The 26721-nt window shown below is 36.8% G+C and overlaps 1 protein-coding gene across 7 annotated transcripts in view; it reads right to left on the bottom strand.

Annotated features, from left to right (window-relative positions):
* Positions 1–7690: 7690 nt before the first annotated feature.
* Positions 7691–26721, bottom strand: part of LOC145993921 (ATP-binding cassette sub-family C member 4-like) — a 243132-nt gene continuing 224101 nt past the window's right edge. For 5 of the 7 annotated variants that reach the window (XM_083129849.1, XM_083129847.1, XM_083129850.1 and 2 more), the window contains 6 exons: positions 25450–25577; positions 20272–20517; positions 16881–17053; positions 16309–16438; positions 11323–11433; positions 7691–8104 (listed from right to left, as the gene is read on the bottom strand). In XM_083129849.1, coding sequence (XP_082985975.1) covers positions 8057–8104; positions 11323–11433; positions 16309–16438; positions 16881–17053; positions 20272–20517; positions 25450–25577 — 836 coding nt within the window. In that variant the 3' untranslated portion in view covers positions 7691–8056. The remainder of the gene's footprint in view (positions 8105–11322; positions 11434–16308; positions 16439–16880; positions 17054–20271; positions 20518–25449; positions 25578–26721) is intronic. The other 2 variants (XM_083129851.1, XM_083129852.1) reach the window with 2 other exon arrangements.

Raw genomic sequence — 26721 nt, 5'->3', positions numbered from 1 at the left:
ACCACTCCACCACAGAGGAAGGTTACTTTGCTTCTATAGTAGGACTTACTCATTATTAGGACTAAGTGGATGCTATTTGAAAACAATGCTGCTACTATTAACAGTTTTCACTGATGCTTATGTCGATTCTTGAAAATTGTAAGAATTAAAAGTCTACAAAATATTGATTAATATTAAAATAAAAGTATTCCACTACAATTACAATTTGGTACAAAACATATCCCCACCCAAAGGTTTTATTGAAAGCACATGACAATGAAGACTAACCTAATTTAACCAATAATTTTGAAGTTTACTAATAGAGAACTACCTATACTTTGTCTTGGAAATCCATGGAGCAAGACCACGTGGTAGTAAATGGGAGAAAGTGAGTGATCAGAGCAAAGCAGTGTGATCTGATGCAAACGGATGGTAGCTGCAACCACATTTTCCCCTCCATGCACTCGCTTCCACTCTCATGCGTTAATTGGTCGAATCAGTACTTGTCCAGATGCATGTACACATGCAAGAAAATTACTCTGGGGTGTTGAAATAAAATTGTTTAGCAGAAATTAAAAGAACAACAACCATCTACAACATTGCCATCAAAGATATACGTAATAAAATACAATTCAATTGTTGTGTATGTATGATGTAATTCACGTCGATTATCTGTGTGAAAGGATGTCAATAATAGTTATTTTTATCTACAGTCACCAGTTAATTGATACTTGTTTGTAAAATAAATAATATTGGCATTCCTATGAGATTGAAACAGATTTAAGTTGAAATATATGAAGAAATAAACAAATATTGCAAGTGGGGATATCTGTTTGGACCAAATTGTATATGAATCAACTTAAATATTCAAGGAATTACTCTGAAATATTAAAATAGCCATAATATAGTCAGAAAATTAATTTATTAACACAACACTGCTGCAAAATAATTGAAAATTTATAATCTTACTTAATTTTCAGGGCAGTTAGACTCTGTGAACATGTTGTGTGACAGTCTCTGTGCTGTTGGTGAATGAATCCCAACACTTTCCTTTAGTGATACCAATGGTATTGGCTGATACCATACATTGACTTCGGTATAGGCTCAGACCTCTAGTTTGCATGTTGAAGAACTAAACTAAAATGATCTTCGTCTGAGGAAGACCCTAATACAGGGTCGAAATGTTACGTGTTAAGTGTTTTTATCTTAATAAACTGCCTTGGTCAGCAACTTATTGGTTTTAATATGGAAACAAGGCTTAATTATATTACAAGATTATTCAACAGAAATGGAATGTGATTTTCAGCATGACACAAATAAATTTGCTATGTACATTTCTATTGCATATTATAATATGTACACACACACACACATATATATTCTCAATAGATTTAACATCACAAACAGTTCTTTGAAATTGAAAATGAATTCTTGTTCTTAATATTGTAAATATAATGCTGGCAGATTCAACTTCAGAAACACTAGTTTTTGAAGCACTTCTGGAAGTACCCTATTATCGTAAATCTGTCCAGCAACACTGAACACTTGTTCACTGAATACTGATGCAAATCCCCAAGTATTTTCTCACCACGTGCCTCAGGTTTGGATACTCACTTTTGAATTTCCAATACAAGAGGGGATCCTGGTCACATGGAATAGTCTGTTCAGCTATGTACTGTTCTATTTCTGATTATGAGGAAGGTTGATCCTCCAAATGAGAGTTTGCAATAATTTTATCACAAAAACTCCACACTAATGAAAATTCATAACCTAATTTTCAATAAATCTTACAAAATTAAAATATGAAACTTATTAGAAGGTAAAAACCCTACTATTATTGGTACCGATTTAAATATCAGATTTTTTCTGATGCCGATATGTCAATTTCTGTCGATATTCATACATCGGTAATCGGCTTCAGGACATCCCTAACTAAAATACAAAGGAATATAATTTTTTCTTCAACTTTAGTTTGATGTAATGAAGTCAAATTTACAATATATTTTATTTCATTGTAGGCTTATAAGAAATATTTATCAACTAGTGGCACTTGAGAGAATTTTTGAGATGATAAAATATGTAAAAACGTTTCAGTTGAAATTTGGTGGGAATGTGGAAAATTGATTAAATGAAGGAAGGAAGTGAAAAGTGAACCTGCTATAAGATTTGGTGAAAGGATGGCATCTTTATCTTTCACTGTTTTAGAATAAATCTTTAAGGTCAGATTTGGCATTGTTATTGTAAGCATTTTGCATGAAAATAAAAAGCAGTGTGATTAAATAAATATCTCGAGCTTTCTTATAGAATACTAGATTTAGAAAGTTTTAAGTTTGTGCCATTTCAGTAAATCAAATTTTGTATGAAATCACTGTAATATTAATAGTTGAATTTGAAATTTTGCATATATATATTTTGTAAAATTAAAGTTTTGTCAACAGTATGTTAGGGTACAAAAAGGCAAAATTCTTCATATCATCAAAGTAATTTTTTGGTGGAAATGTGATGACCATGCTCTGGCAACCTTTACCCTTTTGGAGGTAGTTGCCTTAAATGTTGTATCCTTAAATCAAATTTTTGACCTTTTCCTCCCGAAGTTTTCACTGTTTTCATAAAAAGGGTTATTACTTTGAGAAGGATACGATTTCCAGTGTCGTTATGGAGAGAGTACACTATATTTTTTAAAATTTTTGCTTGCTTTCAGGAACAACATAAAAACTTGTTTACTATTTAAAATGGGGATGGCTAAATCTGGATTTTTTAGAATCCAGATAGTAAAACTGGACAATCTAAATTTCGGAGGAAATCCAGATTCCAAAAAATCAGGATTTCAGAGGAATCTGGTTTTCATAAGAATCCAGATTCCAGAAAAATATCCAGATTTTGGAAAAATCCGGATTTAGGAAAAAATCCAGATTTAGGAGGAAATCCAGATTTCAAGTTAAGTCTTCTGAATGAATCTGTTTGCAGCCAAGTCCATTTTCATACTGAAGAAAGAGTAGCTGTTACAGTAGGTAACTGAAAAGCAATGAGAATTAGTGTTGTGACAACAGCATTGTTGAAGCTACAGCTGTTCTTTGTTTGGGCCAAACATGTCCATATTGTTCGATGGTGTTTTTAGATTCTTTATCAGTGCACAAAAGCAGAATTGTCATTGATTCGACAATTTCACACTCAATGCACACGTGTCTTCTGACGTTAAAACAAAATTATCACTTGCATCTGCTTCTTGCCCCAGAACTCAAACAATGGAATCATATACAACACAAAGTTTCATATTTCCTTCTGCTTTCGAGCGAACTGTTCCTGCCCTCCTATTTCATATGTACAAACGTTCTGATTACATGTGATTGTTGTGGAACAGATACCAACATTTTGTTAAGCTATGCCAATTATTTTTGGCCAAGAAAGGGGAATACCGATAAACATAATGCATTCAGCTCATTGAAGAAGGGACATCCATCCACTGTATTGCTAAGCACAGCCTGCTTCTCTATAATTTCATTAATAAAATATTAAAACAGAAAATTAGGGTGGAACAGTTTTACAAAGCTCCACTCTGAGAAATGCTATAAAATAGATTAAGTGAAAATTTGTAGAGATTGAAAGAAAGAAAAAATGATTTGATCGGGAGGTTTCTTGTTGTCCTATTTCATAATTTTGTGTATTTATTCTGCTCCGAAACGTGCATTTAATTCTTGCTTATAGCTAATTACGTATCTTTGTTTCAAGTTCGCTTTATTGCGGGACTGCACCTACTGTTTAAAAATATGGAGACCACATATTTTCTCCAAAGAGAATCGAACTTACGACCCCATAATTATAAAGGTGGCAGTGTTAACCCCTACAATAGGGGGGAGGAAAATGACTTGCTTACAGTAATGGTGATTAGGGAGGATGTGGAGGCAGTTGCCTCCCTCCACTATTTGCCACTTTTGCCCCTGCACTATGCTAAACCTTATCTTATCCTTGCCCCCTTCCCCCAGTTTTGGAACCCAGTCGCCGCCACTGCTTGCTTACATGCGATTAAACAAATTTTCATTTCACTGGAATTTAGTAGCAGTTTTGGTGTTCCACCCACCTCCCCCATGCAGGTAAAATTGGGACTCTTATTAAAATTTAATCAGGAATACTGTAACATAAGCTGCGATAGCACCAGAGGGATGCACACCCTACTGTAAGCAAGTCCTCGCCCCAAATAGACAAGAAGAAAATTAATGAAATGAACTTATGAGTTTTAAGTAAACCCCTCTCGAAGAAAAATTCTCTAGTTCTCCTCACTTGATTTTTTACTATTTTTACTAGTGTTGCCACTACATATAACAAGACTCGAATTGTCTCCCATAATAAACCACAAACTAAACTAAATCCCTTGCAGCAACATTTCTTCAGACCAAACGCCGTAAATCAGCTGCCAAAATTAAAATATTTTTTTTATTTCAGATTAAGCTTTCCTTTCGTCAACACTTGTTCAAGAAAATCTTCATGTTTAATTGACATATTCTCACTGTGAATGTTAATGACTCCCAGTCAGGGGTGGCTCAAGATAACATTTTCAAACAAGCGAAGTGGATTTTTGGTGCCCCCTCTCCTTTTCTTTCCACCTCGCACTGTATCGAGAGACAAGAACCACCCCTCCATCAACCAACAAGAGCTTGCATAACTGCCAGACAAAGGGCAATGTTGTGCGGAACTCTTCAAAATATTGTTAATAAGCACAGAAGCGCATTCACAACTCTCTAACAAAGTGGCAGCTTACAAAGATAATTGTTAGTGTGTGTGCAGACAAGAAGAAATCTGCAATCCAGATTTTATCCGAAATCCAGATTCCTCCGAAAACTGGATTCCTCCAAAAAACAGATTCCTTCCCTGAAATCCAGATAGTAAAATTTCCGAATCCAGATTTTAAATTTTCCAGAATCCGGATTCCTGATATTTTTGGACATCCCTAATTTAAAGTAGTGATCGGAACACTATATTTTAAAAGTAGCTTTGCTACTGCTAACCTTTGAAAAATGTAGCTTTGCTCCTGTTACAGCTACATTTTTCAAATAGTAGCTCACTACACTACTCATTTGCGCTACTTGCTACTTCGCTACTTTCCTGCTACTTTTGCATTAAAAAGTTAAAGTTAATATATATGCAACAGAAGCCCTTAGCAGTTGTACTGCCTACGTTATAATTACAACTGATTAAGATCATGAGGCCCATCATTCAATATATATTGTTACCCTCTGTGACAATTTTAATGGTTTTTGAGAAAGATATCTCTTATAAGTGACTGATGGATTCAGATTTGATATCTGAGAATTGAAATTAGGATGTTATACAAATTAAGGTTTGCTACTTACTATACATAAATATAATTTGGTAGGGTTGTTTGTATTTACATATTGACATTTATATTAGGAATTAATAATTCTTTCATTCTTTTAAATAGACTAATGTGAAGGCAATATTTTAAATGAAAAATATCAATGGCAACCATGACCTGCAAACAAATGAAAATGAGCTGGAGATGTATTTATACATTTTGCTTAGGAACAAAGTAAACATATCGTACTACAGTTACATTTTTTTACTTTCTGCTTTACTAGTGATGTAAGAACAGAAAATATCACTAATCCATTGACTTCTGCTATATTTTACACCCTCCCATTCCGTTGCTATCTGTCTTCTTGCGAACAGGAGGTACTGCTCTTATTGTCCGCTGTGACATCCGTAGCTTGTCATTCCACGAAACTCCATTTACACAATTTTGAATGGTTTCGTGGGAGCTACAACCCCTCCTGAAATTTTGAGAAAGGGTCAAGTTAAATTCAAGGAAAGGAATTTCTCCCTAAAGGAATAATTATACCAAACCATCGTAAAACCATTATAAATGTTCTGACAAGCTGGTTTTATATGCAGTTACGCATTTGTTAATCTTAATGTGCATTATGGTACACTCCAGAAGCATTTTCAATCTTGTCATTCGGAAACATTGGGTGAAATAATCTGTGAAAATTTATTTTCATTCTTTAAAAGAGTTTTGAATGAGTAACAGATTTTCACACAATGGCTAAAAATAAGAATATTTTGGGTTTTGCATGTGTAACAAATACGATCTATTTTGTGAAAGTGCATTCAAGCAGTGCTCCAATGGCTGGAACTTGAACTGCACATATTTTACAATTTATATGAAAGTGAGATGGTCTAATAGTATAGAAGGTGATGGCTAAACACTGTAAAAGTAAAATGCTCCCCTGTGCTATGCACTACGCCATGAAGGCATGTAAGGGGTGTGGGGTTAGGGCCCCATACTATCTTGATCACGACTGTAGGTGGGGGTGATGTGATTAGCACCACACCCATGGCTGCCTTTACCCCCAAGAGTTTCCTCCAGGTACCCACTTTATATGATGCTGGGTGGGTGCCGGAGCCACTTGAACAGGTGGAAAAAATCCCGGTTCTCCCCTGCCAGGGATCGAACCCGGGTCTCTTGCATGGTAGTCAGACACGCTAATGACTGAGCTACTGTGGCTTTACTAAACACTGTCGCCATCTAAAAGGTTTACCTCAAAATGCTGATAAGAAATGTAGCTGTAGCGACATTTTTGCTACATGGTACAGGAATATTGTAGCTTTGCTACAGCTGCAATTTTCAAAATGTAGTGCTGCTACAGCTACAAATTTTGTAGCTAGCTATAGTAGTGCACTACTTCGATCACTGATTTAAAGTATCCATAATTAATATCTGTCCAGACCTTAGTTGTTTATTATCATCTTGTTGTCATACAAAATATGAAACAAACATTCACATCTCTGTTCATAAAAAGAAAAGTAGCAAAGTATGCTTAGTTAGTGAGAATCATTGTAGTCCCTATGTACAAAAGTGTAACCACCATATTTAATGAAAAATATTCCATAATAGAGAAGAAAGTTCATCTGTTACACTTGTTGATGTGCCAGTTGTCCAGGTAGAAAATATTCTTGGAAGAAGATAAATGGTTCATTAACATCACATCCCCAATTAGGATATTGAACTAGTTAGTTCAAATAGTTTTTGCTTTTTAAGAGGAAACTGCATGCTTGGACATTTTCTTTATGACATATGTCTCACATATTTATATCCATAAAAATAATACCAAAAGGGCAAAATTTTGTACTAAATTGAAGGCTAGTTTGGTAAATTTACTGACAATTTTACTGATAGGTAGGTAAAAAAAGGTAAAGTGCTCCCCTGTGCATAGCACCACGCCCTGAAGGCATATTGAACTCTGGGTGGGCGCCGGGGCTGCTTCCATCGTTAGAAAAGTTCCCGGATTTGAACCGGCTGGGGATCAAACCCAAGACCTTTAGCATGATAGTCAGTCAAGTTACTGACTGAGCCACTGCGGCCATGATAGGTAGAGGCAGACATATTTCGTTTTTGATGAAAACATGAAATATGAAATAACACATTGTAATGTTAATTTTTCATGTTTCTGAAAGGTTTGAGGTGCATTTTTCTACCCTGTTTTGTCACGAAATGATGCGAAATAAACTCTTAAACATGAAATTTACATTTTATTTACCAATGTGGCACTTTCTGAAGTTTGAATTATCCTGTAAGTTATATAATTCACGAAAATATAATTAATTCTGCTGCAAATATTTGAGAAGCGAATATGGGCCCCTTTATACAGGAATAAACGTAATATTCTGGTAATGACATAAATGAGCTATTAGAAGGAATATGTTTATTTTGTGTAACAGATGCAATTTTTAAATCAAATTTGGGATTATATTCACATTTTTAAAACCAAAATGACATTTTATGTACCGCTTTTTCACCACTAAAACAGCAAAATTTTATTTTATTTACTGCTTTTGAATCCGAAATTGACTCGGTTATTGTACCGAAATTTTGCTTTTATATTTACCAATAACATGTGCCTCTACTGATAGGCCTACTTCAGCTGATAAGAGTACAGATTAATCTGTTCCTACTTCATTTACTTAATGTATTATTCAGTGATTCCTAAATGTAATCTTGTTGTTTGTTTATTGCCACACTACTGCCAGTAACTGAAGGCTCAGTCTCTTATCATCAGGAACTTCACATCCTTGTTTCCAAGCGAGTCTTTTCTTCTTTTTCCTTATAGCTCTGAAAAATAAAATATACACTATTGTTTAACAATAAAAAAAATATTTAAAATAATAATATAACTACAAACTTCATGTAATTATTCCTATAATAGTTGCTAATAGTAACGGAAATTGTTAAAGTTGGGGTGTTGCCACTTAGCAGGGTTCCTTGGAGAAATGAATGTGAGCCCTGTATCATTACTTACAATGTTGGTATCAGCACTCGGACATCATAGCAATTTACTGTTTTTCAGAATAATTTAGTAAGTTTTATTACAAAGTCTCTATTTTATATATTTTGCAAAAATATTGAGATTCAATATGAAAGCTGGCCTCTCTGCTGGGGTGGCTAGTGTGCTACAATGCAAGGCATCCTGGGTTCGAATCCCACCAAGGGCATTGGTGTTCTTTGTGTTTCTCTTCATTTCATCATATTATCACTCATCATCTTCACGATTAGCCAAAAGTGGCAGAAATGTGAAGTAAAATAAATCAAATCAATCAATTAGTCATAAATATGAAAGTGGGAGGCAAAGATTGGCTACTATGTTTAAATTAGGGCTGAGCTGATATAGATATCAACTGATACCATGGTATCGATATCGGAAAGTATCAATTGGAATTTAATCACCAATACTCGGAAATATTTTCATCTGAGTGTTTTGCAGTGTCTGGATAAATGATATGCAACTCTTTTGCATACCCTTATGCAAATGCATAATTTCCTTTCTTTTTGCATCAATTTGATGGGGAGAAATTGATTGTGTGAATAAATTATATATCTTGAGAAATAAATTATGAATATTTTAAAGCAGAACTCTGCTAGATCATATGCTGCATTGTTTCAATGGAAAGCTTGTGCACAGTGAAATAATTCTTGTTAATACAGGGTGTTTCCATTACCATGTTGCTGACTTTCAAGGATGATGAATGGATGGGTATAAAGGCACCAATATGAGATAAGGAACCTCTGTCCAGAAATGCCTCTTTCAGAAGGTCTAAGTCAAAACTATTGTGATGAGAAGGGTATGCAATCTCCACAACGGAATAGAGAGAAACTGGCAAATATGGTATTCGTTTATCATAAGAACCCTATTCTGGAAATGCACCAGTCAAGAATTATAAATCAAAACCGTTGTTAGAAGGTAGGAGAAGGTTGCACATAATCCCTTCTTCTGGGATACTAAATTAGCAGAGTGGGCCTGATCCCACTTTACCTGTAGGACCAATCTCAAATAGCCCATGTGATGATAAAATGGTCTTAAAAAATTGTAACGTAAATGTTGGAAGAGTCTGGGAAACATGGTGTGAGCTGGATACCTTTCCTGTGATACATGGTCCGATACAACCTTTCTGCTTCCCTGCTGTTTCTGTTTGCTTGTCAATAAACAAACACCATATCTGCCAGTTCCTCAAGTGTGTACTCCACTTCACTGTTCGTGTGCTCACATGTCAATGTTTAAAGACAGACTGCATTTGTAACACTCGTGCCTCAGTTTTGAGAGTAATGTCACACCTTCTCCAGGGCCTTTTGTGGAAGTTACTTCCCCTATCCTTTTGTAGGGTTGCATACCATTCTCGTCACAATGGCTTGGCTTATAACTTCTGAACGAGTTATCTCATGTTGGTGCTTTTGTCCCCCCCCCAATCATCACCAAAAGTCTGTACATGGTCATGAAAACACCCTGTATATTGAAATTTTTAAATATTCTGAACTACTTTGATTTGTTACAATTATTGGTATTGGTTCAAAGTGGATATTGACTGATACAACTACCATTGATATACAGTCCAGCCAGGTAACACAGAACTAGCTGGAAAGGTCTATTCCAAACGCGAGAGGGGAAGCAGGTAGAAGTACCAGCCAAACTACCCTGTGATATTTTGTTTACATAGATTTGCTTGTATTGTTTATTATCGCTCGGTGTAGTGTATTTGTGATCTATAATGATCTTACAATTTGCAATAATAAACAATTTCGAAGTGGATCGAAGAAAATGGTGACATTTTGTTACACATTCAATTAACTGAGAAAGTCAGATTGCTGCCATGTTGTTGTCTGTAACAAAGATATTTCATTGTGAAGCAGATATTATTAATGAATACAATCCTGATTAATGCTGTGTAAATTTGAGCTCAATATTTAAATAAAGTTATCACGTCACATTAGTCATATCTCTACTTACTGTGTGCCTCCCCGATGGTGCAGTGGTTGCGTCATTGCCTTGTAATCAAGGGGTCCCGGGTTCGATACCCGCTGGAGGCTCATAGTGGTTCGGATCCCACTTTAAACTGTAGGTCCAGTCCCAATTAGCCTTACTGTGCATAAAGTGGACTTAAAACACAAAATCAACCAACCATCTACTTACTGTGCCTGCGTTTGAAACTTCTTACGATTCAAAGGTTTTTCACGGAACCCTTACCTTCCCTAAAATGCCATTGCTGCCACAGACCTCCATGTACCAGACCAGAATTGTGATCCTTTTTATATGAATCAACTTTATGTCAAAAATTTCGTAGAGAGGGTAATATTATCATTGCAGCGAGCGTACCTTCATATTTCTACTGGTAACAACTATTTTCAAGATTGTGAGTCATTGCACCACACAAGATTGCAATTTTTAAGTTTACTAAGAAGTATATAACTACATATTACACTCTACAATTGAGTACAAATAATTTCTTCACAAAAATGAAAACTTAACAAGCTCTAATGTGCATCTCCACCATATTTCTACACTCAGGACTATGAACGGCTTCAAACAGAAGCTCATCATTTTCAGTCTGTGATTTCTGCCGCCACCCCTATTTTGACACTGAACATGTCCAGTTGGCTCTTCTGTCCATGGTTTAGGCTAACACAGCTGGATTGTAGCCAGCTAGTGGTAATGTTGATTCATTAATTGATTGATTGATTTGACTTTGATTTTCTGCCACTTTGGCTGAGCATGAGTGATCATATGATGAAAGTTATGATAGGAAACTTACAAAGAACATCAATGTCAAGGCCGGAATTCGAGCCTGGAGATCCGAACATCGTGGCATGTTGTGCTCACCACTCCTCTATAGAGGCCGACACAGTTGCTAATGTGAAATGCTTTTGAATGTAACGTGAGTGTCTAACCTTGAAAAGTGAGTGAAATATAATGAAGCCAACTCAAATTAAGCAATTCATTGTGCATGCACTGTATTAAGACTTATGCTACTTATGGAATATGTGATATCTACTAGACTTGCCTGTTCAGCTGCTTTACGTAACTGCACTGCCACAGTCCATCCTGTCTGTTGAACCAAGTTATGAAAACAGCCTTTTTCGTTTTGGAGAAGGTTGTAGGGATGATCATATTCCTTGATGAAAGAGAGAAGGTGGTGTTATGTGCAAATGTGTAAGGAATAGCTTGATAGAACTGCTTTTGAGCAGTGTTAAAGAAATTTGTAACTTGTGAAATCCTTTCTTCACAATAGGAATGTTTTTAAAAAATAATTTCAAGATATGGTTGTGGATTAAAAAAATGCTATGAAATTTGAATCATGTAAGAATAATTATCAGCTTTCTAATTTTCTAATGTATCATAATGTACTGTCAGCATACTTCAAGGTGCTGAAAAATTTCCCAATATGTTGTACCATGCACGCATGCATGTGCAAGCAAGCCCAGATTTAGGGGACCTGGGGGCTACAGCCAATACCTTAGAAAAGGACTACAAAGTGGAGAGAATTAGATATTAATATTAGAAATCTGATGAAAATACACGGTGTGTCACATAATTTGCCCGACTGATGTCTTAGTGCATTTACATATTTCTTGATTTGTAAAAACACCCCTTGTTTAATTACTCTGATGTTTTCTCTCTCTTGCTGGTAAATTTGAATGTTGGGGAAGGATCAGGCCCGTAGCTAGAGGGGGCAGGAGGGGCAACTGCCTCCTATGAAAATATAGAACACATTCTTATCCAGAATTCTCACTATTCTTATATCCTATATTGCTCTAGCAACACAACAAAGACACTCATTGATTTGGTGATTTATTAAGGAAGGTGTGTTGGATTCCATACTGTCATAACAGAATTGGGGAAAAAAATCCTTTCCATATCCAGATTTATTGAGAATGATTTCCAGATTTTCAGGATCTAGAACAGTTGGGAAATTCTGTATGGTCTTGTATTATTAAAGGTGTGTAATGTGATTTGATGTGTTTTCTTGGATTTCTATAAAGTTTCAAATGCTCAATTTTTTGTATCTCACATATACCTTTTGGTAATAGTGATGCATGTGGTAGGTAGAGAGAGAGAGAGAGAGAGAGAGAGAGAGAGAGAGAGAGAGAGAGAGAGAGAGAGAGAGAGTGAATATTTGATTTTTCTTACTTAACGTCTCTTTTCTGCCTCTTCTAGTTAATCACGACGATGAGAACGAGTGATGATATAACACTCATTATTTAGGGACACTCGCAAACAACACCCATGCCTAGCCTGGAGTTCGCACAACCCTGTCATCACAGTGCGTTGTATCGGCTAGTGAAAGATGTAGGACAGATTACTGGGTCAGTTATCAAACATGTGATAGTGTTTCACATTTATTATTTCTGCTAGAAAGCAATAAAATTGTGGTGTGATATGGGTAGGGTTACCAGATCACTATAAGGGCAAAGTAGGACACAATGACCCAAAATGTAGGACTTTAAGTCAAAATATAGGACACAAAACATTCGCAATAAACAATACACATTGTAGAACATGTTAGGAAGTAAATTAAAATTGACACTTTTCAGCTTTAAAAAAATATGAATTCTTAATGGATTCTTAAATGCAAAATTTCCAAACTTGTAATCAATACTAAACAATACCTCTCTTCCTAAACCATGTTTTAACTGGTACTTTTCAGAGGAGTCAAGTTTCATCAAATTTTCAGGTTTAGTCAAAATAAATTTATGAGAGACAGAACAGTAAAACTTTTTGAAATTATACTGAACCAGTACCAAACTTTTTGCAGACTTTTAGGAAATAATTATTTCTCTCATGAGTCCATGATGCTGATGCTAATGAAAGTACTCTCCCAAGTTTTTCATTATGGCCTGGAATGGCAAAGAAATATTCAGCAATTACTGTAACTTGAAATTGTTATGGAAATTTCATCTGGGATAGTTTTTAGTTCAATTACTTTGTTTTCTATACCCTCTGCTTTACAATTCATTGAATAAGAATGGGAAATACCTTCTTTCATCAGTATAAACCACAAGGCATGAAACTTGTTCAGCCACTGAACAGAATGTAACCCCAAAACTTTGTTTAATACTTCCTTCTGTTCTTGCTCTAGTGGGATAAACGTTTCTCTTCTTTTCGGGCAATGACTGGATCAAAATAGATTTCACTATTGGATTTGGGAGTGTAGTCCATAGACTTGTAACTTGCATGATTTATCTTTGATCAACTGAAATACATATTTGTCTAATTAATATTATGTGACGCTCAAAATGTAGGACATTTATGATAATTTTCAAATTCATTCCGGACACCGGACATAAGGTTAAGATGTAGGACATGTCCGGGAAAATCCGGACGTCTGGTGACCTTAGATATGGGTTACACCAGGTATCTATTAGGTTATAAATAGAAAAGGTTCTAGGAAAGTTTTGCAATACACTTTCATCACTTCTTCATCCTTCAAAACCATTTGTTGAACCAACTCTTCCATATTTCCTCAGTGAAGTTGGTACACTCGTCACCCCACACCCTTAGAAGGTTCTCTTCATTGGAAAACCAATTCCTTTTAGCCTGCTATTGACATGAGGAAACAGTGCAGAGTCGCATGGAGCGAGGTCTGCACCGTAGGGAGGATGCTCCAGCACTTTCAGCCCCGTACGTGCCAAATACTCGATGCAAACTTTGGAGCGGTGCTCAGGAGCGTTTTCATGGTGGTAAAACTAAGCATCTGCCTTTGAGCGTGGACGAGTGTTTTGAGAGCTTGGACTACTCTGGCCAGGCACTCTTCAGTGTACCACTTCGCGGTGAGGGTCTTCTGTGTTAATAGCACCATTGCTCCACAACTCCCCTTACAGTAAAGGCGGCCACCATTCTCTTCTTTACTTCGTCGAAAACCCAGCCTTTTTCTGAGGTAAAGCCAGGTTTCATCGCCTGTTAAGATGCTGTTGACGTAGCGAGATGTTGCATTTTGCAAAACTTTCCTAGTACACTTTGTATCAATTTCAAATCTTGTAAATTATTTCTCTTATCCAAATGCATCAAATATGATAAGCAACATGGGTGTGTGTTATGATAAATGCATTTTATAAAGGAAAGGGTAAGTGATGACTTACTATTGGCATGCTATCATTTCCATAGCATTCTATTGCTTTTAGAATTTTATGCGGCAGTAATGCCAATTGCAACCGTGAAGCTAATTGGATTGCATACATTAAGAATGTCAGACGATGCCATTTTTTGATGGCTTGTATTGTAGCATCGAAACAAGAACTGGACGAGCAAATATAAGAATAGTTTTTCGCCTTGATGTTTTCTACACTGTGAAAATTGCCCTGCGTATATAGGTTCAAGAAAATGATGCTGCGTTGCCAGAGGTCCCGGTTTGGACATGGATGTTTGTGTTGTCCAAACATGGGAAAAACAGAAAATGTAGTAAAAAATGACAACCTGAGAAAAAGTGAATAACAGAGCATACTACTGCTTAGGGGTATTCCTTTAAAAAATAAAAAAGTCGATACAGGATTTGGATGCCATGTGGGAAACCCAGGTTCAATTCCTGGGGTGGGTGATTTAAGATCGGAATTTTTCCGGTCTTGTCCCACATAAAATAGCTCTGGGGCTCATCCAGCCTCAAATCAATGGGTACCTGGGTGCAACCTTGGGGAGTAAAGGCTGCTGGAGCATGGTGCTGATCACATCATCTTCAATTTGGCTGAGGTCGAGAATGTGTGGGGATCTATCCTTGCATCCCCTAAATGTGTCTTCATGGCACGGTGCTATATACACGAAACTTTGCCTTTTTTATAACCTAAGTTTTTGCCAAAACATTCTGTCAACTCTTCTGCTGTGGAGTGGATTTTCCTAATTTTACTCATCTTAAGCTATTCTGTGGCTCAGAAATCAGTATCAGTATAATAAAAACATGATATTTGGGGTTTGTACACTTTGACCTCACGCAGCGAGGATGGAGTAAGGTGAAGGAGGCTCCTTGTACACTGTATAGTTGATTTCAAATTATAGTCATTAAGGAACATATTTTTCATAATGTAAAGAGGATACAAAATTTCCCTCTATGTAACTTCAATATTTGAATGACGCCATAATCCAAGAAGTCATTGATCAATCAAGGGGTTCCTATTTGTTTGTCGGGTGTCAAAGAAATGTGTTTTCAACAATAAAGTAATACAATTCACACAATATTTTGCAAATTGGTTAACGTAACCAGTAAATCCACATTTTCTGTAGTGATGTAAGAGTCTCCCCTTTGAAGCAAGAAAGGTAAACTTTCAGTATCCAGAAAATGCCTAAAACTCGCTATTTATGTCACTTTCCATATTCCTACTTACGTATTATGCATTGAGAAACATTGCTGAAGGTGGCATTTCACTTTTTTCATGGAAATAATCTATATTTTCGACGTATGAAGTAAAGGTGGGGGGCTGATGACGAAACTAGCCTTCACATATGTATACCAGGTGTCCTTGTATAGAAGCAAAATTTATTCTAAGTGTGTGTATCTCTGTCTGTCTGTCTGTCTGTCTGTCTGTTACACTAGAATTTCTAAAGAAACAGTCCAACTTACCACAACCCTTCCAGCATCCATGACTAGAATTCTGTCCGAGTCCATCAAGAAAGTGTGGGGCGTTACCCCCACACCCCCTATACGCCTTCATGGCGTGGTGCTATGCACAGGGGAACACTTTACCTTTTAACACGCTAAATGGCGGTCACAGTTTCACTACCGTAGTTGCATGTGCGGTTCCTGTTTTCTCATCCTAGTCCGGAAAATTATGGGACACACTGTGCATAACAAGTATAACTAATTTGACATATTTTGACTTAAAACATAGAACCTATATTTTATAAGGGGATGGGGAGGGGGGGGGGGCTGATGACGAAACTAGCCTTCACATATGTATACCAGGTGTCCTTGTATAGAAGCAAAATTTATTCTAAGTGTGTGTATCTCTGTCTGTCTGTCTGTCTGTTACACTAGAATTTCTAAAGAAACAGTCCAACTTACCACAACCCTTCCAGCATCCATGACTAGAATTCTGTCCGAGTCCATAATTGTATGAAGCCGATGTGCTACGGTGAGAACAGTGCAGTCAGGAAATTTACTTCTTATGGTCATTTGTATTAAGGCATCTGTCCTAGAGGGGAATATAATTTTAAAGTTTTGAAGAATGTTTACTATATGAACAAATATATTAACATAAATGCATTATATATAATTACCTTATATGTACTCAGTTACAATAATAAAATACCAGATATTGGTTTTCTCTCAAAAATTATTTTATTTTCTTAGTTTCTTTCATAGTAACCCTGTATTTTGATCAGAATCAAAATATGATTTTTAATAGTGTCATTTGCTTAGTTAATTTTTGTCTTTACACCATGATTGTTCTCTTTTCTTATGACTGGAAGTATACATGGTGCTCTCAATAACAATATTACGTTTCAATGGAAACATTGAATTGCATCTTCATGTAACATGCTTGCAGTAATTGGGAGGCTATTTTATTTAATCATTTATAATTCGTGCATTTGCCAGTCAGCAGTCATACATTGTGTTCTTACTCCCATACTTACTGTTGATCAACATTTGCAGTTGCCTCATCTAATACTAGTATCTTGTTGCTCCTAACAATGGCTCTTGCCAAGCACAACAATTGTCGCTGCCCAACACTGAAATTGCTCCCACCTTCTTCCACAACAGATAAGAGACCGGCAGAAACATTACTGGCTATGTCTTTTAGGTGAACCTTGCAATAGAAAAGAGAATTTGTTTTACATCATAGAATCATACTGCAAATACAGGTTATATATACATAAAGTATATTTTATTCATCCTTTCTTTGGGGGGGGCATGTGGGTCTATGCATTAGCAGTGATAGTCTATTTCTTTGTAGATAGTAGGACTGAGTCGATACCACTTTGCACTGATGTCAGTACCACTGCTGATACTCTTATCGATTCCCACTGATACCAATACTTGAAAATTGTAACAGTTCAAAATAGTGAAGAATATTTTGATTTTTTCATTAGAATTACAGGGCTGTGCATCCTGTATCTACCAATATCAGTTGGCAACTGATCATAGTGATCTGCAGACTTTTGCTTTAAAATGTTCATGATTTCACGTAATAATTTAATCACGAAATACATTTCTTCTTACAATGTAAATTATGATTTTTTGCATAATTTCCAAGATATTTAGACTGAGAAGGTTTCGTGCAATATATGAGGGTGATTGACATGAAAACCTTAAGCTGCAATAAAATTCTGAAAAGTTGTATGAGATTTGAAAGTTCGAAAGAGTTATCCTTGTGGTTGAAAGAATGACTAACAGGTGGCAACATGATGCTGCAACACTGAAGAAGGAAGCAGCGTCAGTGCAAAGATGGCCACTCCATTGTCGACATGCACCACGTTAGAGCAGGGATCTGTGATGTGTTTATTGAATAGTGAAGGTGTTAAACCACTTGAAATTCATTGCAGGATGAAAGTGCAGTACGGTGATTCGTGTGTGTCCCTGCAGCAAATGTACGAGTGGTGTAGAAAGTTTAAAAGCGGTGTAACTTCTGTGGAGGATGCCCCACGACCAGGCCAGGCACACTATGTAGTGACGAACGAAAACATTGTTGTAGTGGAAGAGCTTGTGAAGGAAAACAAACGTATTGCTTTGAAGGATATAGCTGCCATTTTTGATATTAGTGTTGGTTCAGCACACATGATGTGCTGCAATTCAATAAAGTGTTGGGAAGATGGGTGCCATGTCAGTTGATTGCTGAATTGAGAGACCGTCGTTGCCTGTGAGGAACTTTTGCGTTGTGTCCAGGTCGAAGGTGATGAATTTCTGGAAGGAATTGTTCCAGCAGATGAAACCTGGGTGCACTATCACCAACCTGAGACAAAAAGATCGAGCAAGGAATGGCACCATAGCTCGTTGCCAAAACTCAAAAAATTACATACCCAACCATCAGCAGGAAAAGTCATGCTCACTCTCTTCTGGGATGCAAGTGTGGTAATTTTTTAACATTGCATTGAAAAAGGGAGTAACAGTGACCAGTACTTCTTATGCAGATATGCTCCAAAATCATCTGCCCCGTGCAATCAGGAGAAAACAATGACGACATCTGACTTCAGGTGTATTGTCACTGCATGACAATGCCCGACCACATAATACCAGTTTAACAGTTGCAACAATCCAGGATATGAAATTTGAATGTCTCACACACCCACCTTATACAGACCTTGCCCCTAGCGACTTTCACGTGTTCGGATGGCTCAAAGAAGCAATGAGAGGCAAGTATTTCTGAAGTGATGAAGAGGTGAAAATTGCGGTGCACAAGTGGCTACAGTCACAACCAAAAAAATTCTTCTTGCGAGGTATCCATGCACTTGAGAAGTGCTGGAATACGTGCATTGCATGTCTGGGGGACTATGTCAAAAAATGATGTATGTATATTTTTACTGTATTTCCTCATTTGCCTCATAATAAATAATGAAGGTTTTAATTTGAATCACCCTCGTATTTGCAGGCTACGTTCGACACTTGGATAACTGAATAGTGTCAGCTGGTGTTGATGATTAAATTTTAACTGGTACTTTCCGATCCAGATACCACTGATATTGGCTGTTTTCAGCTTAGTCCTAGTAGACAATGTTGATTTGATTGGATTTGTCTTTTGGCATCACTTTTCTGCCACTTTTGGCTAATTTTGACAATGACTGTGAATGATGATGTGATGAAAGGACACTCGCAAAGAACACCCTAGTCCAGGCTGCAATTTGAACTTGAGACCCCTGGCATCATAGCATGCTGTGCTAAACACTCTGCCATGGAGGTCAGCTAGTAGGCATTGTAGACTATGTAATATGCATAGAGAATGTAATACAGTAAAAACCTCATTAATCTGGACTAATGGGGAGGATAAGTTGACTGGTTGAACGAAAGTCCGGATTAACTGATACAACCTAAAAGAACAGTAGAAAGTGCATTAAAACTCTGTTTATAGAAACAAAACACATTTATTATGGTGTATTTGAAGGGCATAGGCCTAAATACCACTATACAGTACAGCACAAAGTCTGCGGGAAACAGAATTTCATCATTTCATCAGTGGTTGACTGCCTTTTCTTTGGGAAGTTCTCATGTTGACTTCTAGTCGCATTTAAAACCTTGCATTCTGTTTTTTTTTTTCCTGTCTGGATTAAGTGAAGTCTGGCTTATCTGGATTAACGAGGTTTTACTGTATATGCACACAACATGACAATGAGCATCTTTGCACAGTAGTTAAGATTTCACTTTAACTGTAGATCCAGTGCTGATTAGCCTAAGCATAAATTGAACTTGAATATCCACATCTTGTTCTAGATGTTGATGTTGTCTGAGGTTCACCATGTCATAAATATTAACAAGGTTGGTTCAGTATGTTAAAACAGACGCAGTATACATCTGCTTGCCAGTAAGCAAGATCAGTAACCTTGAAAAAGACAGTGTGAATGTTTTTGAAACAGTACAAAATCATAAGGAATACCTAGGTAAGGACTAAAGCAGGCCTCCCCGATGGCATAGTGGTAATGATGTTGCCTTGTAACTTGGGGGTCCTGGTTTTGATACCTGGTTGAGGCACTTTAAATTGTAGGTTCAGTCTTAATTGACCTGTCTGTGCATAAAAGTGGACTCAAGACAAGAGCTATAAAGCTTTGACTTTTTTATGTAACTCAACAGTATTTAGCTTTAATTGAAATTTTGTAATGGTCAGAAGTGCCTGAAACTTTAATTCCGTTTTGCAACTTTTTCTCCCTGAAACAATGAAATTTAGCCTTGAAATTCAGAAAATTTTATGAAAAATCTGGAATTATGGTGAATTTTTTCTTCAATGTTTGAATAGTCACCCTGTGATATTTGTGTTGCTTATGTGTACTTAATTATTCATTTATTTCATGATGAATATTCATGAAAAACCTTACTTACATCTTCCAATGCCCTCCACAATATATCATCTGGATACTCGTCAAATGGATCCAGATTCTTCCTTAGTGTCCCAGAGAATAGGACAGGGTCCTGAGGGATGATAGAAATCTTGCTCCTTAAGTCGTGCAGCCCCAGAGATTTAGTATCCACATTGTCAATGAAGATGGAGCCATCGACCTCAGCCAATCTGAACAAGGCTATGATCAGGGAGGATTTCCCAGCGCCAGTTCTACCCACAATTCCAATCTAAAATTATCAGATAATTTACAGCATTTTACACTTCCGACCACATTAAGTTTGCCATATTCAAAATGTACAATACAAATCTAATAATTTCTTAAATCACTTTTGAATACATACTATTGTTAATTTGTGAGAGAAAGGAAAAATGAATAGATACATCATTCAGCTTGAATCTATAGCGAGGAACACTATTTTGTCTTCGATATCAATATTATATGAATATGGATAAGTTAGTCTCATATTATGACAGGGTGGCTACTCACGGGAAATTCTGCATGAATTATTGTCTCCGGGATTTCTGTGTGAATTTTTCTCCGTAGACGTGAAAAATTGCAACTTTTATTAATTCATATCCCATTGAATTTATACATATTTTTAAATGTCCTGTTTTTCAAAGTTTAGCTTTTATTTTTAACGAGAAGGAAAATAAAGCTGTGTAGAAAATAAAACAGAATTATCTCAGTCCATTTAGTTCACTTTGTTAGTCTCATTTGCAGAACAATCTATCTAACAGATGGAAGATTATTGCAAGATAAGATATCTTGAAATTGATTTGTTTAATTTTAGTTTGAAATAATTATACAATTAACACTTTTTCATAGATTAGTATATCCCGTAACATTAGTGACTTCTGACATACATGTTTTTCGAGTCTGAGGATGTGAAATGGTAAATGTAAACTCCACACCTTAAATTAAATATTTTTAATACATGTACAAGGGTCGTTCAAAGTTGACCGGGATTTTCGTATGTAAAAAATCAATGAATAGCCAGATCATGATGAAACGTGCAGGTGACGTAATGTATTCCTTCGCGAGTAACTAGTGCCCGGCATGATGTATTTCGCGCATGCGCAGCAGTTGCAGCGAACATGGTGGCAAGCAGTGTGTCTGTGGCTGTGGAGCAGCGGTGTGTAATCAAATTTCTCGTGAAGGAGAAAGTGAAACAAGCTGAGATTTTCAGACGATTGCAAGCACAGTATTTTGAACAAACGATGTCGCGGACAAGAGTGTACAAATGGTGTGAGCAGTTTCGCGAAGGACGGAAGCTGGTGACAAATGAAGTGCATGGACACATTCGCCCGACTGCAGTTACACCAGTGAATATCGCACGTGTTGAAAAAATGATTCTTGAGAACCGGCGAGTAACAGTGCGGGATATTGCTGCCGAGGTGAATATCAGTGTCGGGAGTGTTGAGACAATCATTCACAACCACTTACACTTCCGCAAAATCTGTGCAAGGTGGGTTCCCCACCAACTGACATTCGATCAGAAGTGGACACGCAGGACGGTCTGTGAACAGCTTCTGAATCGGTTTCGAGCAGAAGATGATGAGTTGTTGCAATCCATCATCACATATGATGAAACATGGTTGCACAATTCAACCCCAGAGACCAAAAGATGCAGCATGGAGTGGCGGCATAAAGGTTCCCCGCCCCCCAAGAAAAGCAAAACGCAGCCGTCCGCTGGAAAGATCATGGCAAGTGTCTTCTGGGACATGAAGGGCATTATCCATGTGGATTTTCTGGACAAAGGGAGCACGATTAATGCCCAGTATTACTCCACATTGTTGAGTGGTGCTGTACGAAAGTCTATTCGCAAGAAAAGACCTGGGATGTTGTCTGGAAATTTCATTCTTCTCCATGACAGTGCCCACCCTCACACGGCCAATGTGACAACAACAACTCTGGCCGACATGCGCTGGGAAGTTCTGCCCCATCCCCGATACAGTCCGAATTTAACCCCCAGTGATTATCATTTGTTTGCACCCCTTAAAGACCATCTGGGAGGGAAGTAATTCACGACAGACGAAGCACTGCGGAGCGATGTCCTCCAGTGGCTACGACAACAACCAAGTTCTTTCTACGCCAAAGGAATTCGGGAGCTGCCAGAATGATGGCAACGGTGCCTCGGCATGCATGGAGAATACTTTGAAAAACTGACATAGTTTGGTGTTTCTTCTGCTACCTATTTCCTCCGCAGAAATAAAAGTCCCGGTCAACCTTGAACGACCCTTGTATATAATGTCTAATTGAATTAAATTGAATTAGAATTTGTGGATACTTTGGAATCACACAGACCGTTTATATTGTTAATATATCTGTGTGTGTGTGGTGAGAGGCGGTAATATGTAAGGTTGAAGCAGAGAAAACATCTGCTTGAATTTTTGAAAAGTTCACCTTCAAAACTGGGAATTATATGTGAATTTTATTATGGTCCAAGAGTGGCCACCCTGTATGAGGTATTTCACTTCAACTAGTATTTCAGTGGTTCAGATAGATTTATACTTTATGCTCACTCCTAATATGCCCCAGTATGTTTGTAAACTTAGATTATAATTAACTTTGGCTAAATGTTTATGAAAAGTCCAAACTAAAATTAAGGTGGAAAAAGTCATTATTAATTTTATTTTGCTAATCAGTTGATTATAACATTTCAGCAAGTGAATCAGATAAGTTCCTAATTGTTATTTTCCGTGCAAGTAAAATTGTGAGACTACTTTGTACTGTTTTTGGACACAAAATTTAAGTTGTAGTTGTATTAATTCAGGGTGTCTACCCATCAAGAAAAGTAAAGAAGTCAATAAAAAGTCAAGAAATTATACTTGTGTTCAAGAATTATTGCTCTCACAATGACTAATTGATTTACATTGTATCTAAAGATATATGTTTGGCGGTTATGCAGAGATAGGTAATTTACTGTGATAAGCTTACTAATTGATTTACTTTATTTTACTTCAGTTTTCTGCCCCTTTGGCTAATCGCGAGGATGAGGATGATTAGTGGTAAGATAAGATGGATGAAGGGACAATCACAAATATAGAGATGACAACACGAGCCCTGCATAAGGTTATGCTGTGAGTCCAGATGCAAGAGCCTCACTAGTCTGCCAAATGCAGACCAGGATGCATTAATAAACAAAGTAGGTCTATTTTTTTTTTGTTAAATACAGCTTCAGTTGTCATCTCAACTGTCCTTTTGATAGGGGTTTCTCATTAAATAAATATTTATTTTCTTAATTGGTAATTTCCAACTTTATACCTAAGTATAGGTTGAATAAATAGAGGTTAAAAAAAGATGAAGAAAAAGTCAAAAATTTTGGATGTTATTTTGGTAGACACCTTGTAATTACAACTTGAACATTTAAAAAGAGGGAAGGACATGGAAAACACATGCCAGAAAAAAAATAAAATATACATATTTCATGGCATGGCTGAATTTTAAGTTTGTAGGTGAAAGATGGCATGTAAACTTCAGTTACCAGACTGGAATAGCAGATAGTAGTTGGTGAATACCAGAATTTTCGTGTGATTGCACTTGTGTGCAATGTCAGGAGCAGAGTAAACAGGAAAGGAAGGTTACTAAGGTATCAGAGGACGGATAATTGTCACCATTCTATTCGTGTGTGTAGTGAATTCTAGGCAGTATGTACAACATAGGGTTAGCCGATACCGATGCTAATGTATCAATATTGGAAAATATCGGTTGGATTTCATTTACCTATACCAGCTGATACTTTCCCGGCATTTTAGTCTCTCATGGCATCCACAAAAATATTTCATGACACTTCCACATAATCTAATTATCCTGGAAATTATGTAAAATTCAAAGTTCCCATTTTTTTGCACAGTCTGTGGTAAATTTATGCTTATAATTTCAGTGGAATTCTCACACACTAATATACAAGACCTGTTAAAAAAGAAACCGAACTGCTTTTGTAAAGTTTGTATGTAAATTTGTTGAAGAGAACCAACGGTGGTGGTGCATAATGGTGTCCTTAGTTATTAACTTGGCCCAGTCTAAAAACTGTTGCTAACTGGAGTAATGGAGTAGACCGAGTTGAGTACAGGTGTGTTGAGTGCCTGCCGCGATTTTCAGTTACTCTACTATGAAGGAACTGGGAGGGATGAGTAGCGATTATGTGTGAAATTCTGTGTGAAATTGCCGAAAACTTTCAAAGAGACATGCAACATGTTACATGAAGCCTATGGCGAGGAATGTTTCAGTTGAACACAGTTTTTCGAATGGTACAGACATTTCAGATCAGGTCGAATCTCAATCGAGGACGACAAATAGTAGATCCCATGTTAAAGTGATGTTGATCATGTTCTTCGACTGGTAGAGGATCGGAGCTTATTCCACAGTGAATGCAGCATTCTATGTTAACATGATGCAATGATTACAAGAAAAGGTGCAGCACATTAGGCCACAGATGTGGTAGAACAAGTCCTGGATGGTTCATCACAATAATGCACATGCTCATATCTCACTCATTGTCCGGGAGTTTTTGATAATGCACGAGACACCTGTTATCCCACAACCGACCTACTCCTCTGATTTGGCACCAGCAAACTTCTTACTCTTTCCTAAGTTTAAATCAACCCTCAAAGATCACAGATTCCAGACAACAAAAGAGATCAAGGGGAATTCACCTGGGAGCATACAGACCATTCGAAAACTGGAGTTCCAGCAGGCATTCCAGGACTGGAAGAAACACTGGAAGTGGTGTGTGCACAGTAGAGGGGAGTACTTTGAAGGAGGCAGGTCCAAATAGCTGGTGAATATTACCATTTTCTCAATTTTGTAAAAGTTTGGTTTCTTTTTGAACAGCCCTTGTAAATCAATATTTTGAACAGCTTTTAATTGTTATGATTTTCCAGCATCAGTATTGGTAGGCATCTGTAAGAGTATCAGCATCAGTATGAGTATTGAGGCACAGTGGTATTGGCTCAGCCCTAGTACAAGAATAGCAGTTTTTGAACCCGTGAGTTGAGTGTCTTCCAGATTCCTGGTGAGGGCACATTCCATGGTTGTTCGGATCCCACTTAACTGCAGGACCAGACTTAAATATCTAATCTTAGCATAAAGCGGACTTATAACAAACTTCGAACCCGTGGTTGATGGATGTCTCACTGAGATAAATGTAATCACTTACCTTTTCCTTGGGATTAATCTTGAATGAAAGCCCCTTTAAAACTGGTGGATCATTGTTGGAGTATCTGAGGTACACATTGTTGAAAGTTATTTCTCCATTTTGTGGCCAAATGCTAGAAGGTTTGTTTCCTGAAATATTATATTTTGTACAAAGAGTTAATTAACAACTGATATGATGGGACACTTATTTTGTGGTCATTTAAGCTTAAAAACTCTAGAAACACAAACAAACGCATAGTTTGCCCTTTTATTGTAAGTTCCCATGTAATAACTCTTAAGAATTTCATTTCATGTGTAAAGTCAGGGTCAAGTCATGAAAGTCAAGAAATAGTAAAGAAATCAAGTAGGTCGAGAAGTCAAGAAATTTTACTTGTGGTCAAGAATTTTTGCTATCAAATGACTGGTTGATTGATTTAGTTTATTTTACTTCACTCTTCTGCCCCTTTTGGCTAATCGTGAAGATGATAAGATAAGATGGATGAAGGTGCAACCACAAATATATAGTACCGACAACACGAGTTCCACAGATGATTACACTGGCTGTGAGTCCAGAAGTCAGAGACTCGCCAGTCTGCCATGTGCAATACAGGGTGTAATAAATCGAAGAGAGCATTAATTTTTGCATGCATTAATGGATAAAGCAAATCTAATTATCTTGTTAAAGTACAGCTTCAGTTTTCATCTTAAGCTGCCTTTTGTTAGGAGTTTTACATTAAATAAAAGATATTTATTTTCTTAATTCGTAATTTCCAACTTTACCTAAGTAGGGATGAAATAAATAAAGGTTAAGAAAAACAAAAAAAAGTCGAGATATTTGGATTTGTAATTTTTGTATGTAGTCACCCTGTGCATGAATAGAGTTATCAGACCATTGCAAGCATAAGGCAGGATACACGGTTCCAAGATGTGGAACACAATTACTCACAGTAATATATTATATGTTACTCAAGACCCTACCATGGCTGTATGTGGCAGCCATGACGGCTTTGGAAAATTGAATGTCTGCTTGATACTAATTCTAGGTGGAAGGAATGATGGATAATTCAAACAATGCGTTGTTCACATTTGAAAACATAAAATTATGGTCACTCAAACGTGGAGGTAGATTTAGCTCAAATGGTTACCAAACTTCATTGTCCACAATCCAATGTGTTTAGAATATAACAAAAAGCGTATGAACAAAAATAATATGGTAGTTGAATTGATTTTTCTAATGCAGGTATAATGAGACCGTTCTTACCACATATTATTCTACTCCTTTGTGATATTGTTT

The sequence above is a fragment of the Lepisma saccharinum genome, chromosome 10, assembly GCF_977018435.1.
Source record: "Lepisma saccharinum chromosome 10, izLepSacc3.1, whole genome shotgun sequence".
Taxonomy (NCBI): Eukaryota; Metazoa; Arthropoda; class Insecta; order Zygentoma; family Lepismatidae; genus Lepisma; species Lepisma saccharinum.
This window is presented reverse-complemented; position numbering and strand designations above follow the sequence as displayed.